Genomic DNA, 18,693 nt, shown 5'->3' on the forward strand with positions numbered 1-18,693 from the left:
GGCGCGCCTCGCCCACGAACCTGCCGTCGTTCCCCAGACCGAAAGCTTTCTTCGATGCTTGCTTGCCACGTTGCGCCGCACGGCCTGAGTACGAGGTAGCATGCGCCCGTACATGAAGCCGTGGCGGCCCAGTTCGCAGAAGATCGTCATTGCAACCTCTGCTTTGGAAGGACGAGGCGGCGTTGAGGTCTCGATGTCTCAATTCTGCCGTCCAGAACTTCTCCACTTCTTTCCTCTCTGGGTGCACACTCCACACGAGGAGGGGAGCTAGTCAAGCAACCACATCCATCGTGAATCCATCGATGCGCTCTCCGCTCTGTTTCCATGCATTGACGGAGTGCCAAGGCGAACCTCAACGCCCTCCGCGGTCAGAACGAACAGCTTTGGGTGAGATACCGCGGCTTCTTGAGCATTTCATGCTGCATGGTGGCTTGAAAACGGGGTCCCGGATACGAGGCTGTATGTCGTTTGCTCACCAATGCCCAATTTCTATCACGTTGCGAGAAACGTTGTCGAGGTAGGTTATAAAGCTTTCTAGCTTCTCCTGTCATCTTCCTTCGATCTTCACCTGTCTCTCTCATCAACTTCTGGACACAATGGCAGCCAAATCCGCCGCTCTTCTCGTGCTTCTCCAAAGTGGGCTGTCTCTCGCAGAGGCACCACTCAAGCCACGTAACTGGGGTGAGGGCTGGAATCACGGAGCACAAAATGACTGGTGGTCCCAAAACGGCTGGGGCCAGCATGACTGGCCAGCTTCCCAGGCCAGCGGCGCGGGTTCGGTGCAGCCTTCGGTGCAGCCCTCTGTACAGCCATCTGTGGCACCAGCCCCGGCTCCAGCACCATCACCATCGGCAACCATCCCACCGGAGGTCTCGTCGATGATTCAGTCATACATCGCACAGGCCGTTGCAACTCAATGCGGCTGCCCTGGTGCGGCTCCTCCAGTCACGACTTCAGCTCCTGAATGCCCAGCTGGTTCGGGAGGAAGCGCCCAGACCGTCACTGTGACAATCACGAAGACTGTTGGAGGCGGCTCTGGCAGCGGATCTGGCGGCAGCGGATCTGGCGGCAGCCCAGGCAGTTCTGGCAGCCCGGGAAGTCCAGGCGGTTCAGGCAGCCCTGGCAGTCCAGGCAGTCCAGGCGCCTCAGGCCTCCCAGGCGCATCAGGCCTCCCAGGCAGTGGAGGCAGCGGAGGCAGCGGAGGCAATGGAGGGAATGGTGGAAACGGAGGAAACGGAGGAAATGGGGGTAATGGCGGAAATGGAGGCAACGGGGGCAATGGAGGACCAGGCGGATCAGGCGGACCAGGGTCTCTGCCCCTGTCTATGACTTACCCGACTGGCCCTGGAGGTTCATCCTTCCCCAACTCGGTGCCCACGACTACCCCCGGCCAGACCACTTCTCCCACAGGCGGCAACACATCGCCAACAGGCGGTTCGAGCTTCCCCAATACAACGCCAACTACAACGCCAACGACGACGACGCCAACAACAACACCGGTGCGTTGAGAGTCTCCAGCGATTTGATAATTGCATGCTGATGATTTACAGACGACGACTCCCACTACTACTACTACTACAACGACATCTTCTACTACGACTCCTACCAGTTGGTTCACCTCCGAGATCAGGCTTTCTAGAGACCCCATTGCTAACTAACGTTATTTAGCAACCACCAGCAGCACCAGCACCACCAGCAGCACCTCTACCTCCACATCGACGACGACTACAGACACGAGTACCTCAAGCACCTCGACGACAAGTACTTCATCGACCTCAGCTGGACCTACCGCCACCAACTTTCCAACTATCCAGGCTGACCTCGCCACGATCCAAGGCGACACTGACAACCTCACCACTACCGTGAATAACTACCAAACCACCGATGACCTCAACGGCCTGCTGGACGCGAGCAACAAGTTGAACGCAGATCTGCAACAGGCGACCACAGACGCCCAGAACTCCGGCGGCGAACTGACCGCGGACCAGGCGAACTCGCTCGTCGACCCGGTCACCGCGCTGGCCGACGCGACCGATGAGTCCATCGACGCTACCATCAACAAGAAGCCCGTCTTCGACTCCCAAGGTCTCAGCCCTGCCATCCCGATCACGCTCCAGCAGATCCAGACGAACTCCCAAGCCTTCTCTACCGCTCTGATCAACATCGTCCCTGATGCGCAGAAGGCTCAGGCCCAGGCCCTGGCTGACCGCATCAATGCCTCGATCCAGCGCGGTATTGATGCTTACAGCACCACCACCAAGCGTCGCCGAGCGAGGTTGTAGGTCAATCTTCGGCAACATGCTTCAAGGAGGTTGGTAATCTTGGTTTGACCGATCGATGATATAAACGAATTCACTTCAATGATTTGATGGCTTGCTGTATGTGGCAAATGATGTGTACAGAGCTCTATGATATGTGTGTATGAAAGCAGATCCAAAAGCAATCACTTGTAGCATTGCTTCTTTGGCGGCCTTCTTTCCTCGTGCAACCGGTGTTCTCTTTATAGCTGTGAGAAGACGTAGTGTATTTTCGATGTGAGGTGATGTATTGGGAGTTTCGCAGCGATCTGCGAGAGTTGTTTATCGAAGCCGCTCCTTGGTCATGTCCACATAGAGACGTCTTCGAGTGAGGTTGAGGATGCTGATGGCGCTTGGGCCCAGAGACTAACTTGTTCGAACTGTCATGTTGGAAATGAATGTTCTTGACACCCTCAGGTACCCTGTGATGGATGACGCACTGAGTCTGGGGATGAAGACAGCGATAGAGTGAAGTGAAGCTCGATACAGAGTTTCCGAGATGATCTGATGGAAATTGAGGAGTGACATAGTAAGGGAGATGAGGTTCAGAGTGAGGTGGATGTAGAGTGAGGTGGATGTTAAGTCAAGCGATGTACGTAGTAAGGGGAGAGAGGTGTCTTGTGAGGTGACCCAAATGAGGTATCTTAAAAGGCGCCGAGCAAGTAAGATACCATGGAAAGCACCGGAAGTGAGGTATCCTACAAAGTAAGTGAGGTATCCTACAAAGTAAGTGAGGTATCCTACAAAGTAAGTGATGTGCCGGGTAACGTGGCGAATAGGAGGGCAAATGAGGGAACAAGTAAAGGACCAAGTGAAGGAGCGAGTAAAGTATTAAGTGAAGTAGCAAATGAGAAGATGGTAAAGCATGAAGTGACATTCAAAGTGAGGCACCAAGTGAAGTTCGAATGAAAATTTGAGTAAAGCTCCAAGTAAAGATTAGAACGAACTTGGGGCGGGCGCACATGCCATTGAGTTTCTTCCCGCCCGCGGGCCGGACAGCGTTGCTGCCGCTAGCGGGGCTCAAGCTGCACTTTCCGCATCCGACCTTTCTTTCTTCCATTCCTCGACAAACAACGAACACGCAGAGGGTAAGTCAAAGGGCGCTCACCTTCTACTCTCAGCACACGCTGACACCAACACGGAAGAAGTAGACAAGATGCCTCGCGCAGGAGGCCAGAGAGGCCGTAAGTTCCCCACCACCCGCACCCGCACCTACCTCGAATGATCTGCGCGACCGGTGGAAAGCTTGATAGAAGCTTGATGATCCTCACCGGGCCACCCCGCCTCCCACATTCCGACTCCCTCTTCATTGCGCTATCCCAGCGTCGCAAGCACTCCATGCAGCCCACTAACCATCATGGCAGACGTCGTGAACCTGCAGGGTCAGATCGAGACCGCGAAGAAGAATGCCGAGGAAGCAATAGCAAAGCTCGATGCTGCGAACACGGAGACCGCGGAAGCGAAGGCAGAGCTCGAGGCCGCGAAGAAGGACATCGACAACGTGAGAGCAGAGCTCGAGGCCGCGAAGAAGGACACCGACAACGTAAGAGCAGAGCTCAGGAATGAGACCGAGAGAGCGAGCGCGGAGCTTGAAGCTGCGAAAGAGGGAGCGAGAGCAGAAATTAGAGACGCGAGAAAAGCGGCCGAGAAAGCGAGAGCAGAGCTTGAGGCTGCGAAAGAGCGCACCGACAACGCAAGAGCAGAGCTTCATGCCGAGAAGACCAAGAACGACCAATTGAGCAGCGAGGGCAATCTGCTCCACAACGAGGCCGCCGAATTCCAGCAGAAGTTAGTGGAGGAACAAGAAAGAGTCAAGAATCTCGAGGCCGAGGCGAATCGCGTGAAGAAGATTTCCACAGGTGCTGCTGAAGAAGCGAAGCAAGCAGCTGGCCGGGAACGCGATGCAGCCGAGGAGATCAAGAAGCTCCAAACGCAGCTCCAGCAAGAGAAGGCGAAAGTCACGGCTTTGGATGAGCTTGTCAAGAACTACGATAGCGAGCTCAAAGAGAAGGTACAGGAGCATCGAAAGGAACGAGGCGCGGCAGGCGAGCTCGAAGGCCGTCTGCGCGCTGCGGAGGAGGAACTTAGGCAGGAGCGCGAGGAGAAGAAAGAAGAGCTAGCGATCGCCGAAAATGAGCACGCAACGCTCGAGCTCATAAAGGAGAAGCTCGCAGGAACCTTCGAGGTACGTGCTATTGCTGCATCCGTCATTGTGATTCTGATACTGATATGCCACACAGCAAATGAACAGAGATCTGACCCCCGAAGCAATCCTTAACTACATTGACGATACCATTGAAGAGTCGCGGCTCCCGAAGGCACCCTCGAACCTCAGCCTCAATTCAGAATGGCAGACTGGTGCACGCGCTAAGGGCGGTGCTCGCAAGGTCTCCATGGGTGATGAGCTAGACAAGGCCGAAGACTCGGTAGACGACGATGGATATCAAGATGACGCAGGGTACATCGATGATCTGGAGGGCATCAATAAGACGCTCCGGGAAGATTACGCGAATCTGCTATCGGAGGTAGAGGCATTGCAGGCGAACATGGAAGAATTGCGAGCAAACACCAAGACACTGCAGGCGGACCTCCAGAAGCAGCAGTCAGAGAACGCAAAGCTGCAAGCAGAGCGCAAGGACAGCAAGCAGCTCGACACACCACCCACCCTCACGCCGATGAAAGAGGCATCTGAGATCGTTGCTGAACAGGCCAACGCCGGACAGACCAAGAAAACCACCACGGGCGCTGAGTCCACAGACAACGGACAGAAGGTCAAGACGATCACCAAGATCGTGGAGAAGCCGGTCGAGCGTTTGGTAACGGAGCCAGCGCGGCATCCCACCAGCTTCTTTGACATCTTCGTCAACGCACCATGGCACCTCAAGCTCGTCTGGCTGTTGATGCTCATCGGCTTCGTGTACAATTTCTACTTGACGTGGACCGAGCGACGCATGTGGCTCGACGCCAACGAGAAGCCTTGGCTCTACCACGAGTACATGGCCCGTCAAGCCGAGTCGATCTTCCCACTCTTCAGCTTCAACCCAGAGGGTCCATGGATCGACTGGATCGAATACGAAGTACTCGGCTACCTGAGGGTTCTGCCAGGATAGCAACACGCAAGAAAATCGACAGATGACGAGGATAGCACAGCACGGGACCGGCGTTTTTGGGTTTTCTGATTTGGAGCGACGACGACGATACCCCCAGCCGCGAGGCCTGCGCGGCGTTTGCAACTTTATGGGCGGCATGATGAATGAGCAACGGACAGATGGGATGCATGAACACGAAAAAAGTAATAATAACAACAAAATCAGCGAAGGGCGGTCGGTCGAGGGGATTGGCATGTGGCAAGGGCCGGAGGTTCAACCTCTGGAGCTCAGCTTTCGTTTCTCGCGAGAGAGACTCCTTCGGTCGTTTGGGGAGGGTTGATATGGGCCGGGTGGTTACACCTGGAGCTCGTTCTCCCCGACCTGGCGACTGAGGGACGGCTCTTTCGATGAGAGTGGGCGCGGGCCGGAGGGTGTTCCTTCTGGAGCTCAGCCATGTATCGATCTCTGAGATGGTACCGTCGAGTAGTTGTATCATGAATGAAAAGTTTTCCTTTTGATAAGAGTCTCGCTTTGCAATTTTGGTGAATACTGTAAGACTCCGTCTCCTGACTGAACTCGTTTTATGATATGGACTGCTCATCTGCCGCGTGGAAAACCTGACCGAAAGTCGTGTGGATGTTTGAGATCATCTCCACCCGACTGCGTCCATAGTCTCGAAGGGTCGGGGAGAATCATCCAAGATTCTCTTCTGTCAAACACTGTCTATAGTGCTAGAGGCGTTGGTCGAAGATGATGCCATCCTCTCAGTTCCCTCTCAGAGATCATTGGAGGGATATCTGCCATCTTCAATCCTATCATTCATTCAGTCCACATCATCTGCTCAAGAGATCTTCTGCCTACTCAACCGAACCCCGCCAAAGTCGTCTGTTGACGACCGGTCCCAAAAGCCTTCACCACTCACATCAATAAATCACTCCCCCCTCCCCTCCCTCACCAACCCCACCCCCTCCTCCCTCAACCGAAACTTCTGAATCTTCCCACTCGCCGTCTTAGGATAATCCTGCACCCAAAACACATACTTCGGAACCAAATGCCCACTCAACCTCTCCCTCACCCACTCCCTTACCTCCGCAGCGTCCAACGCCTCCCCCTTCGCATCCCGACTCCGCACCACAAACGCCGCGACGACCTCGCCGTACCGCTCATCGGGGAGTCCGACGACGCTGACCTCCCGCACGCCCTCGTGGCCGAGGAGGCAGTTTTCGATCTCGAGCGGGTGGATGTTCTCGCCGCCGCGGATGATCAGGTCTTTGATGCGGCCTGTGATGGAGACGTAGCCTTTGGCGTCCATGCTCGCTTCGTCGCCGGTGAGCATCCAGATTTTGGCGGGGTCGTGAGGGTCCGGGATGAGGGCTTCGGAGGTTTTGGTGGGCGCGGCGAAGTATTCTTTCATGACCAGGTAGCCCGAGGTGGCGAGTTCGCCGCGGGTGTTGATGGGGAGGGTTTGCGTGTGGTCCGAGGGGTCGACGACTTTGCATTCGACGTGCGGGAGGAGGCGGCCGACGGTGTCCTGAGTGTCATCAGGTGTCAGTGGACGTGTGTGAGGCATGGTGATCTGATGGAGACTTACGATTCGCTTCTGCAAAGGATCATCTGTCCTCGTCATACAACTAACCGGACTCGTCTCCGTCATGCCATAGCAAATCGTCAACTCCTCCAAATTCAGAATCTTATGCAACTTCCTCATGAGTTCCGCGGGGACGCTACTCCCCGCTGCTATCCCGGTCCTCAAGTGTTGGAAGCCTTCGTGTGGAACGACGCCATTAGCGATGAGCTCCAATTCGGCGAGGAACATCGTCGCCACGCCGTACAGCGCTGTGCCTTTATACTCCTGCACCGCACGCAGGGAGGCTTCCGGGTCGAAGGCTTCGGAAGGGAAGACGATGGAGGAGCCGTGTGTTGCGGTCGCCATGTAGCCTAGGATACAGCCGAAGCAGTGGAAGAGCGGTGGAGGGCAGACGACGACATCGTCTGGTGTGAGGAGCATTCGATCACCAATCTGCGCGCCGTTGTTGAGGATGTTGCGGTGCGTCAGACAGGCCGCTTTAGGCATGGACGTCGTGCCGCTCGTGAACTGGATATTGACGACATCATTCTTGTCCAGGTCTTGCTTAGGGAGAGTTTCCAGCGAAGATCCATCGTGGATATCCTGAAAAGGGACCGCCGCGCTCAGTTGAGTCGGATCGACTCTCCCTCGAGAGTTATCCACCAAGACGATTTCTTTTAGTGAAGGAACCAGATCGGCCTCTAGTTTCCTCCCTCCAATACCTGGAGCGATGTGCTTCAGAATCTCCGAATTATCCCTCGGATCCTTCCGTATCAAATGTGTCTCCGTGCCGATGATTAAATGTGACGATTCGAGATGGTTCAGCGCGCTGACGACCTGGCCGGCATTGAAGCTGGGATTCAATGGGTTGAGGATGGCACCGAGTTTGAAGATCGCGTATGTTGCGACTGCAAACTCGATGTTGTTTCCCAGCGACACGGATACTCTATCGCCCTTCTTCACTCCTATGCTTTGCAGTCCCCTCGCGAGGGCGTTCGACTTTCGATCGAGAGCATCGTATGTCAACTCCGTCCGCTGGTGTCGTGATATAACCCTTGACCCAATCTCAGCAGTGCTCTTTCAACCATTCTCTTTCGCTCAGCTCTTCAGAAGGTAGACCTACGCATTGCGATCCCCATATTTCGACACAATCTCCGCGAAGTGCTCGGGAACAGTCTGCTCGAGTAACGGCGGCTGCGACAGTCCTCGTCAGTACCATTGGGTTGGAAGTGGTGTCAACGCTGCATCGCGTGCTTGCATACCTCGGAAGGCCCTCGATCGTGTGCCTGCGTGAGCAGACCCCGCGTGAAGCTGGAGCTGGGTCTGAAGCTCTCGAACCCTCTCCGGCAACACCTCAGTGTGCCGAGGAAGAGGGTCATGACCTGGTGTGAGTATTCATAAATACAATAGCAATGAGTGTGTGGAGTAAGGAAAGAGGATGCTCGTGTAGTTAGATGTGCCTTCGCTTGCCGTCAATGCGGGCCGCGAGGTACAGACGAGGGTCAATCCGCTCGAATGGAGACGGTTGCGTCGTTGGAGTTGTGGAGAAGGTGGGGAGTGCAGCCCTTGGCCAAACTTACCGCCGCCTCGAGGGTGCACTGATGCAGGGCGGAGTCCGGTATGGATTGACTGAAGCCATTGTCGAAAGAATGACAGTCGTGTCTTTGGCTAGGATGGCTACGATCCAAGAGTGTTGTGAGAGAAGGCAGGCCAAATCAAGACTTCGGCCTGTACCAATCCACAAGTAGATCGATTTCCGTCGTCCACCTACGTATCTGTTGAATATGCGAATATCACAGGCTCCCCAATCTTGAGCCTCATCAATCAAGTCTTTTCACTCCAGGAGTCCGTTTCGTCAAGACAACCCTGTTTCCCCAATGCTTGCAATCAATCATAAGCCCACTTTCTCTTTTTCATTCGCCTGGTCGAAACTCCGTGCGCCGTGCTCTCTGGTCTCATGCAGTTCGTCAATTACAATGCAGTAAGATCTGTTATATCTGTCGTGTTGGAGGAAGGGGCCGTTGTGGCCGTGGTTCAAAAGTCGGCGAACATGCGGTCGTACTTTTCTTGCATTTCCTAGAGAAATCAGTCAGATTTGTACGAGCGAACGCTACGATCTGGACTTGGTTTACCTTCGTGTACGGCTCTTTCTGCTGAGGCTCAGCATCATACTCGTCGAAATTCCTCGTATCATCGGGTGCCTTCAAATGCGGTACTATTGGCCCTTGCATCTTCCGGTGGTATAGCTCGTCCCAGTTGATGTTCTTGAACCACGGGTGCTTCTTCACGGTCGACGCGCCTCCTTTGACATTGCCCAGTCGCTTCGTCACGTCGACTGTACATAGCCCGCCAATGATATCTCTTGCATCTTTTGACATGGCGCTGGGGTATCGCACTTTGCCTTCAACAATCTGCTCGTAAATCTTCATGGGGTTTTGATCCCAAAAGGGCGGTTGGCCAACCAGGAACTCATAGATCAGGATCCCAAAAGCCCACCAGTCCACTGCTGTGCCATGTCCGGTGTTTCGAATGACTTCGGGTGCGAGGTACTCGGGCGTGCCACAAAGCGTGTACGTTTCTCCTGTTCAATTGTCAGTCCTCTCCTCCACCTCAGAAGTTGCTTTCCACCCACTATTATCTATCTTCTTCGCGAAGCCAAAGTCCACCAGCTTGAGATGCCCCTCGGCATCAATAAGTATATTTTCCGGCTTCAAGTCACGATATGCGACGCCCTCCTGCTCGTGCAAGAACTCTAATATCAGAACAATCTCGGCGGCGTAGAATTGTGAAGTGGGCTCGTTGAATCGTCGCGCTCGTCGTAGGTAAGAGAAAACTTCGCCGCCGGGGCAGTAATCGAGCAGCATGTACAAAGTCTCGGTGTCCTGAAAACTGGCGACCATGGTGGTTATGAAAGGGTGCCCAGCGACCGCGGCCAGGACATTGCGCTCGTTGCGGACATGCTCGACTTGCTTCAGGCGGATCACGTCCACTTTTCGCAGAATCTTCAGCGCAAACACCTTCTTATCGTTGTCCCTGTTCCTTCGATTGGCCAACTTGGTCAGCCACACTCGCGCAAAAGTGCCCGTGCCAAGGGTCTTGATCAACTCGAAGTCCTCCTTGCGCAAGACTTTGCTCGAGTGTCCGACCGGCTTTTTCTGGGGATCGACGTGGATCTCCTCGGGCTCCAGGGGCTGCTTGTTGGCCTCCCAGTCGGCCAGCTTCTGCTTCTCCTCCTCGCGCGCGCTGTAGTCCTTGTCTCCGGCGCTCTGGCTCATGCGGTGGAAGCGCGAGGCGATGTTCTGCACGACGGCCGGGGCCATGGTGGGCGGCGGCGGGCGGGCAGTCTTGGAGACCCGGTAAGTGGGCTGCTTGCGAGGAGACTCAATGGTGGGCGTGGGGGCTCGGGGCGCTGCGGTGTCGCGGGGGCGGTGGTGCTCTACGCGCAGGGCATCGGACTCGGGCGCTGCTGGCAGCGGCGGGCGTTTCTTCTTTTCTGCAGCAATCGCGTCGGCAGTGAAGGTCAGCCAGCTGGATCAGCCGCACCCTGGCGTCCCAGACTTCGCGGCGGCAAGTGGACGAGGGAGATGGCAGCAAGGAATTGATTGGGGAGCAGAACGAATTGGTGGGAGAGAGTTGGACGATTGGAAGGACGACCAGTGAATGGGAAGCAATGCTCGCAAGTGATGCTCGTCGCGGGGCAGCGCGAGACCAGAGGCCTGCACTCGCCTGAGCTACGGAGATGAGGGCATGCACTGGACTGGAGCTGTCTCGATTTTCTCTGCATGACATCAGTCAACACTGCTCCCTACCGCGACGCAAAGCAGGGCTGCATGGCCCGGTGGAGCAGCATTGAGTCAGCCGTGGAATAGTTGCGGCAAGTCTTCAGTCAGCATCGTATCTCTTCCTACCGCTTATGCCATATTGGCTCTGCTCCTTGACTTGGCATACTACTTATGTCTGTTCAATTTCAATCAATTCAAGGACAAGGATGGGAAAAACGAATGAACTCGCCGAAGTCCGTAACGACGGCGATCGCGCGAAATCGGGCAGGATTTTGCTTGATCCCGCCGAATGTTTTGATTGGGTCGGCAGTAATCAATCGGTAGCAACGACATCCTTTCATTCCTTCTGCTTCTTGATCCCACAAGACATTTCAACACCATCGACAGAGGCATCAACAGCGGTGGCAGTATAGTCCTGTTTGATCGTAGCTGGACTGAGTTGACTCCCTGGCCTCGACCACGTGCCGCCCCTGTCGATGATGTATCTTGTGGACCTCCCTCAACAGCATGTGATGTTGTCAACCCGAACAATTTCATCATCTCGACTTGGCAGCGACATCAGACCGACAATGAAGTCGCTGCACGTCGGCTACTTGGACGTCACAATGATTTAACGAGACAGCGCACTGAGCTCAGATCCTGGACATAGGCCTAGAGATCTGGTACACAGTCACGAGCTTCGAGTAATAGTCCAATAGCCGACTATCAATGGTTCAGCAAATGAGAAACTCGAGATGAATACTGAATCCAAGGACTAAATCTAAAACCATCAAACTGCAGGTAGATCTGGTAGACCTATTGTGGGGTATCATCAAAAACAGCGCCTTGCTCAAGCAGGTAGATCTGTCCCATCAGATCCATCCGTAAGTAGGGGTATTCCATCCAGCGCCTTGCAAAAAATCAAACACCCAGACAGCACCTCTTTCCAACACACAAGAGTCCTTCCTTCAAACAACCTCCTCCTCCTCCAGCCCCAAAGGCCCCTCACTCGCAGCCAGATTACACTGCCTGAAAATCCTGACTTCCTCCGGCTTGAAAGACCCGGTCACGGAGTGCAGCACGCCGTGGTTGTTGAACAGAGCCAGGTCGCCTTCTTCCCAATCCACCGCGTAGACGAGCTCAGGCGCGATCCCAGGCCTCTGAAGTCGATGCACGATCCTTCTGACTTCCTCGAGGTCATCGATAACGGTCCCGTCTTTGAGGTGTAATTTCTCTACCGCAGATGGATGCACCTGCAATGCGAGCTTGCCTGTGACCGGGTTCCGCCAACACATGGGCAGAATCTTGATTTTCTCCTCCTCGATGGGTGGCAATTCCTCATAAGCCAACTCCTTCCCTTCAGACACAAGCCCCAACCCATCCGTCTTGGATTTCGCCAGGCTCATCCAAACATACGGATGCGGCGCGTACTGCACCCTAGTCGTACGCGCAAACTCCCGATCCTCTTCCGACAAAAGCTCGAACATCCTATACGAGGACACGAAAACCGTACTCCCCCTCGGCACCCTCAACTCCTCCTCCGAACCATCATCATACCGCAGGTTCTGATACTCCGTCTTCGGAACCCTTACTGCCAAAAGGGACGTCACACGGGGCGGATTGAGATCATACAGCGCAGCATCAATATGCCAGCGATAGAACCGCGTATTCTCACGATCATCTCCCTCCGAGATAACATCCCTATGGAAAGTCCGATGATGCGGATGCTTGAGCGTGATATCCCTCAACCCCTCAAACTCCGCCACGGGGCCGTTCCCGATCACCTGCACCTGCGGCTGATGCGGGATCGTCTTCAGGTCCGGGTGGAGGATGCTCTTCTTCGCGTCGAGGGTTTTGCCGTGGCCGTAGGCTTGCACGGTGGGGTCGAAGAGGCGGGTGAGTTCGTATTGCGCTGAGGGCGGGAGGTGTTGTTGGTTTTTGAAGATTATGACTTGGTTTTCGTACAGGGCGCGGCGGATGACTTGGAAGTCGGACGGGGTGAGGTTTTGGAGGTCTGCGTGGCGGATTTCGGCGCCGAAGTCGATGGTGGAGGTCTTCGTGGGTGGGGCGATTTTGTGGATGGTGATTTTGCTTTGGATGGCCATCTTGATGTGGGCTGGTCTGTCGTTGCTTAGGGATACTTGAGCGTTGGTGATAAGTAAGTATACGTGGAGACGGAGATGGGTATATATGTGATGCTCATGGTCAGCTTATCTTTTCCTGTGGTCGAGAATACAGCCGTCGGTGGCCTCCGATGTGGATGCAGGCGGGTCTGGATGCACGAAGCCTGGCGTAGCTCGGCGTAAATGCAGACTTCTACTGTTACTCTTCCTCGCATGTCTCCGTTTCTACTATTGTACTGAGAAAGGGACAAAGCCGATGTGGCCGATATTTCGGAGTCTGCAAGGGGCTCCCTGCCATTCATTGTCTGCGTAGTGAAGCCGCGTCGTTGAAATTTGTGTATAGACATTCGTAAAATCATTTCCTCTAACCCGTCTCACCTACTGACTCGGAATCGACACCCTTGTGAAGTTATGCACGAACCATCGCCCGGTGTTAGTATCGAGCGTAAGGTTCGACACCCTCACCGTGCCATCATTCTGCAAAGCCCCATTCTCCACCGCACCACCAGCAACCGGTCTTGAAAGACTGTTGGCCCTGTTCTCAACCGTGAAATTCGCCAGAGGGACTTCATAGCCGTTCCTGTTCTGCAGATTGGGTGTACCAAAGTACGAAGTCCGCACGCTGCGAGGGGAGATCTGCATCTCGAAGTACCCACGGTAGTAGCCTTCCTGCCACTGCAGCTCGGGGTTGTCGGCGATGAGGAGGCGGGATTGGTTGTTGCACTGGTTGATGCTGGAGCTGGCGCCGAAGGAGGAGGTAGAAGATACGGCGGTGCCGGCGAATTCGACACCCAGTGCTCCACTTCCAGAGTCGGAGTCGTATGGCTTTTCTTCCAGCCATACGAGATCGGAGACCCAGTTGGCGTGCGTGTCGCCGGCCAGAACGATGTTGTTGCCAATGTTGTTGTCGTACAGCGTCTTGAGCGTGCGGTTCTTGTTGGCCATGTAACCGTCCCAAGCGTCGTAGTTGTAGGCGTCTCCGAACCATGAGGTTGAGTTGATGGTGCTGAAGACGACTTGGGAGCCGATGACTCGCCATGTTGCGCGGCTGCGCTTCAGGGTGTTGTAGAACCAGTTCTCCTGGATGCTGCCCATCATTGTACGACCCGCATCATTCATGATTTCGGGGATGTCTGCAAGTTATTAGTATGGGTTGGAATCATTCTCGCAAGAGACGTACACTCTGTGTTCCAGGACAGATCAGTAATACTTCGGTCGTAGTTGCGAGTGTCGAGAATGATCAGATCGAATAGGTTACCGATGCTGAAGCTTCGCCAGATACGTAGGTTGTTGTCCATGTCGATCAGAGGTGGAAGTCAGTACATGTAAAAGGGCGACACAGGGTACCTCGTGATCTCTACTAGACTTACCTGACGAATAGGCATCCACTCGAAGTAGGCTCGAACAGCGTTCATCTTCCTCTGATCAACACTGACTCTGCCGTTCTCCTCGAAAGATTCTTCGGTGTTGTTGAGACCAGAAGCTCCATCGCGGTAGCCGTTGTTGGAGACCTCATGGTCATCCTATCAGATATGGGTCAGCAAATATATCCAATGCTCCAAAATCTCAATTTAATACCCAAGTCGGGATCCAGGGGAACTGTCTATGCGAGAGCAAGAGATCCTCATCGGTACGATAAGTTCCAAGACGAGCTCGATAGTCGTAAAGAGTGAAGATCTCGCGGGCAGGACGAACAGCACGGCCATAGTTCGGCGAGCTAGTAGCATACTCGTAGATGTAATCACCGAGCTGTCAAAGAGTCAATGGAGGCGTAACATCGAAGTCTTGCAAAGCTTACATGAACGACATAGTCAACGTTGTCCTTCCTGGCCGAATTGCCATATGCATTAAAGTACCCAGATGGGAAGTTCGAGCAACTGAACACTGCAACTCCAACGTCGCCAACGTCTTGTCCAGGGCGAGGTGCCGTCTTTGTACGACCTATGGGACTCTTCTTGTCGCTGTTGCAAAGCGTGAACTGGTAGTAATACCAAGTGAAGGGTCTCAACCTCTTCGCCTCGACCTTGATGGTGTAGTCGATGTCAGAAGACGTGTACGCTCGACCGCGATCGGCTGGCCTGCGAAGGTTCTTCTCTGTTGAAATGGCCCATTCTACGCAAATGGGGTTGGAGCTAGCTTCTACATATTGGAGCGTATCGTGGTTGTATAAGTCGGCGGTTCCTGAGACAGTCACATTGCTATCGTCGTTATCCGTCATAGGGCTCGCACGAGTCTGTCCAGGAGTCAGCGTAGACTTGCTTCATCATGAAAGTCCTGCTCACCCAGAGAATAACACTATCAGCAAATGGGTCTCCAGAAGCTACGCCATGCGTGAAGTTCAGGCTTCGTGGGTCCATATACGAAGCTCCGGCCTGCCTCTTCCTAACCTTGGGTATCGAAATTCCCAGATTGTGGTTGTGAGATGGACTGCCATAGTTAATGTTGCCAGTCCAGTCCGCGAAAGCGCCAACAAGCAACGTCAAGAAAGCAGCCCTGCCCAACATATTGTGAAAGCTTGACCGGTTTACAGTAAACAAAGAGCGTAGCACCTACCTTTGAGGGCGTCTGGGCTGGTTTATAACACTACCGATGTGCAAATCGTTGACGTTGTTGTACAGCGCCAAGGTGGACCGGCTGTGCAACGACAAGAAGGCCTTCCTTGCAGCAAATGATGGAGGTGTTCCTGAGCATGCTCATCGCATGTTGTCTTCGCTTCTAGTGCTTGTCTGCATGCCGGCTCTGGGCAATATCTTGGCCATGTAGGGATTGTCGAATAAGATCCTTGGGATTAGTCCACGCCGCCAAGGGACATGGATTGCTGATGTTCGCATCTGGAAGGTCGCACTTCTATAGAGGATAGTAGATCTGCCATCTTCTGTGCTCTTGCGGGGGTTTTGTGGCACGCGAAGCCCACGTTTCGACGCGTGGAGGACGTGGTCGCACTCTGGTCAAGTTGCTGTTTAATCGCTATCTCACGTGAGCGTTCAGGGCCTTTACTTTGGTGTCTCACCAGCTATGCGCTTCTTTGCGTAGGCTGGTCTTGAGGTCCCGAGTCAAAAGTCTCTCCGTGTCGCATCGCCAGACCAGTGCACAGCAGACGCGACTAGCAGCATGATCTTCGGAGCAGGAGCGGGGGACAACATGAAGTTGAGCGTTGGATGATGTCTTTCGCTCCTGAGGTGACCGACTGTAACGAGGCCTGGGAGATTCAGCGCCAGGATAGCCCATCTGATTGTTACAGTATTGCAGTCCCTTTTCGTCCCTGTCAAGTATTGCGCGGAAGGCCGGAGAGGTGGAAGACATGGATTGAGACGCGCGCGTTCCTGAGGATGAGCTGGACCCTTCTGCCACGACGAGCCTTGCAGTGCATCGCAAGAATTCAAGAACATATCGCAGTGCTGTCGAAAAGGAAGTAAGGTATAATCTACACGTGACTGGATGAGATTGTATGTCGTCGACGCATGTGAAGGAGAAGGCTGCGGTGTCTCAAGTGAGAGGTGTCGCGCTATATCGAGATTGGCGCTGTGATGTGATTGGCCGAGAGACGACGAGGGTCTTTGTCGTCGAGGCGCAGAGGCACAAGGGGACGTCGCGGGCTTACGACACCCACCCCAAGGCTGCTCTGACAACTCTGACGACGCCTTTTCTCTTCACCATCACACTGCCACCACCGGTTACTCGACATCCTCGATCGGTTTGACAACATCAACATGCTACGCCGCGCGGTCGGCACGACTCTCGCCTGTGTGCTGAGCACCAGCGCCTTCCTTTTACCTCCAAACACCCCGGCGACTGAGGCTGGCGGACTTGCGATCGACGTCCCGCCTGTCAACACCAAGAGCGTCGCTCTCCAACTCCCATGCTCCGAGTGCGCGTTCTCCGGCAAGCAAGAGAAGATTGAAGACGTGGACGCGGAGGACGACGGCTTCGTGTGGATCCAAGGCGGCGCCAACAACGTCTTGGTCAACATCACCGTCTCGGAGGATGGCCAGCACCTTAAGGTCAATGGCGAGCCTGTCTATCCACTTGGTCTTCAGGACATGTTCCATTCCCCCAAGATTTACGTCAACCAGATTCCATCGTCAGCATCATGGGAAGACATCGAGTCTGGCAATGCCAAGACCACACCTCTTCAGGTGACGGGACACGGCGTGTCTATCATGGAGGAGAACGTTGTCTCGCCCGAAGGAGATACTCTTATCCCTATTAGGCACACTATCTTTGAACTGGAGAACCAGCCTGTCTCGCTTGACGAAGTCACAATCCAACTTTTGAAGACCCACAAGGGCGAGCTTCTAATCGTACACGCCGAGTCTGCGGCACCACCCTCACCAAGACCTGATGACTTCTTCGGGCCCCCACCAGAGGACATGCCCGAAGACTTCCTTTTCCCCTTCCCACCATCCAAGGATGGTCCTCCAGGCCCACCCCCAGCCGACTTCGGTAAGCACAAGGAGTGCAAGAACCTTCCTGCTCCCCTTTGCAAGTTCCGCAACATTGTCGAGGACAAGATTATGGGAATGAAGAAGGGTGGTTGCCACGGCCGCAAGGGAGGCCGACCACACATGGGCAAGCTTCCAGGCCATATTAGACCACCCCACTTCCCTCGCCCCAACGGCAGACCACATCATCACGGACGTCCTCACCACATGAGGCCATATGGCCACCACGGTCACCACAGACATCACTTCATGCATGCCTTCACTCGCGGTCTCGCTGCTGTTCTTATTCCCACCATGGCGGGTATCGCCGTGGGAATGACCGTCAGTCTCCTTGGACTCATGGTGGGACGACTCATCGGCTTCCTCTGGATCAAGTTCTACCGGGGTGGTCGTCGTGGATATGCCAGTGTTGCTCTCGATGAGTCGTCTGCTGACAAGGCCGATACTGAGAAGGAAGTCATGCTGGGTGAGGAGGCTATCGAGCCACCTCCAGTCTACGAAGATGCCCCGGCGTATGAGGAAGCAGTGCAGGTGCAGAAGTGAAAGCAGATGGATCGCGATTGTTCCGGCGTGATGCGGTAAATGGATGAATGCGGGTAACGGGGATTTTCAAGGAATCGGCGCGGAATTTGACCGTCTTTTTGTAAACTAAAGAATACCACACGCGGCAACTTTTCTTATGACATTGGAATCTTCTTCAACCTATCATCACTGCACTCCCCAGTGTTCTAACCGTCAGCGAGCAACCGCGATTGCCGGGAACCGACCGATGCTGCCGTTTGGCTACCAACAGATGTCTTAGACGCGAGTTTGGCTGCAATAAACTCGCTGCAGGCGTGACTTAGGCCGTGACCGGACACATTGGATTGAGCAGGCACTGCCCAAATGGAGACTCGTCGCCGATACGCCGTGTCACGGTTCCGCCAGGAGTGAGTTCTGCAATCTAGCCTCGACAGGCAAATTCTCGATCCACGGCGACACCATGACGTCTCTGGCTGTCCAGGGCCTGGACGCCACAGGCGTCGAGCTTGCGAAGTCAACGCTGCATGGCTGAATCCGCCTCTGCCGGCACTTTTTTTTTCTCTCAGGAGAGGTGTGCAGCAGCAGCAGGAGACTGGACAGTCAATGAGAAAGCAGCACGCACATTGACGTTGCTGGTGCGACTGTGCGCGAGTTGCCTGTGCATCGCTCGATCAGTGCATCTCGCAACACAGGCGCCGAGGATCGATTACCACATGTCGGTCCAGCCAATCCATCTCCAACTCCGACTTCACGGGATCGGTGGCCTCCCAGTTTGACGGCCCACTACGAGACACACGTGGCTGCTTTGGCGTTGGCGTCATCCGAGCAACCCCAACCTTGAGCGTAAACCTGCCAAATAGTCAATTCTAGACGAAGGCAAATGTGCAGACCA

The 18,693-nt window shown here is 54.6% G+C and overlaps 7 protein-coding genes across 7 annotated transcripts; 3 read left to right on the forward strand and 4 right to left on the reverse strand.

Annotated features, from left to right (window-relative positions):
• Positions 1–596: 596 nt before the first annotated feature.
• Positions 597–2,282, forward strand: M409DRAFT_50433 (uncharacterized protein; the record flags this gene model as incomplete). Its single annotated transcript, XM_033811535.1, has 3 exons — positions 597–1,499; positions 1,551–1,608; positions 1,669–2,282. 3 exons carry the CDS (start codon positions 597–599, stop codon positions 2,280–2,282), a joined length of 1,575 nt encoding a protein of 524 aa, XP_033672680.1.
• Positions 2,283–3,654: 1,372 nt separating this feature from the next.
• M409DRAFT_18025 (uncharacterized protein) lies at positions 3,655–5,407 on the forward strand (the record flags this gene model as incomplete). The annotated part of the gene is made up of 2 exons (XM_033804321.1): positions 3,655–4,482; positions 4,538–5,407. The coding sequence occupies 2 exons, from the start codon at positions 3,655–3,657 to the stop codon at positions 5,405–5,407; spliced, it is 1,698 nt and encodes a 565-aa protein (XP_033672681.1).
• A 910-nt stretch (positions 5,408–6,317) lies between these two features.
• On the reverse strand, positions 6,318–8,332 carry M409DRAFT_18026 (uncharacterized protein; the record flags this gene model as incomplete). Its single annotated transcript, XM_033804322.1, has 4 exons — positions 6,318–6,917; positions 6,978–8,007; positions 8,077–8,147; positions 8,216–8,332. The coding sequence occupies 4 exons, from the start codon at positions 8,330–8,332 to the stop codon at positions 6,318–6,320; spliced, it is 1,818 nt and encodes a 605-aa protein (XP_033672682.1).
• Positions 8,333–8,987: 655 nt separating this feature from the next.
• M409DRAFT_63371 (uncharacterized protein) lies at positions 8,988–10,273 on the reverse strand (the record flags this gene model as incomplete). Its single annotated transcript, XM_033815568.1, has 3 exons — positions 8,988–9,029; positions 9,086–9,534; positions 9,586–10,273. 3 exons carry the CDS (start codon positions 10,271–10,273, stop codon positions 8,988–8,990), a joined length of 1,179 nt encoding a protein of 392 aa, XP_033672683.1.
• A 1,409-nt stretch (positions 10,274–11,682) lies between these two features.
• Positions 11,683–12,819, reverse strand: M409DRAFT_63372 (uncharacterized protein; the record flags this gene model as incomplete). The annotated part of the gene is made up of 1 exon (XM_033815569.1): positions 11,683–12,819. One exon carries the CDS (start codon positions 12,817–12,819, stop codon positions 11,683–11,685), a length of 1,137 nt encoding a protein of 378 aa, XP_033672684.1.
• Positions 12,820–13,215: 396 nt separating this feature from the next.
• Positions 13,216–15,341, reverse strand: M409DRAFT_18029 (uncharacterized protein; the record flags this gene model as incomplete). The annotated part of the gene is made up of 6 exons (XM_033804323.1): positions 13,216–13,970; positions 14,018–14,106; positions 14,185–14,360; positions 14,416–14,586; positions 14,636–15,070; positions 15,120–15,341. The coding sequence occupies 6 exons, from the start codon at positions 15,339–15,341 to the stop codon at positions 13,216–13,218; spliced, it is 1,848 nt and encodes a 615-aa protein (XP_033672685.1).
• Positions 15,342–16,547: 1,206 nt separating this feature from the next.
• On the forward strand, positions 16,548–17,822 carry M409DRAFT_63374 (uncharacterized protein; the record flags this gene model as incomplete). The annotated part of the gene is made up of 1 exon (XM_033815570.1): positions 16,548–17,822. The coding sequence occupies one exon, from the start codon at positions 16,548–16,550 to the stop codon at positions 17,820–17,822; it is 1,275 nt and encodes a 424-aa protein (XP_033672686.1).
• Between the last annotated feature and the right edge of the window lie 871 nt (positions 17,823–18,693).

This window comes from Zasmidium cellare (assembly GCF_010093935.1).
Source record: "Zasmidium cellare ATCC 36951 unplaced genomic scaffold M409scaffold_4, whole genome shotgun sequence".
Lineage (NCBI taxonomy): Eukaryota > Fungi > Ascomycota > Dothideomycetes > Mycosphaerellales > Mycosphaerellaceae > Zasmidium > Zasmidium cellare.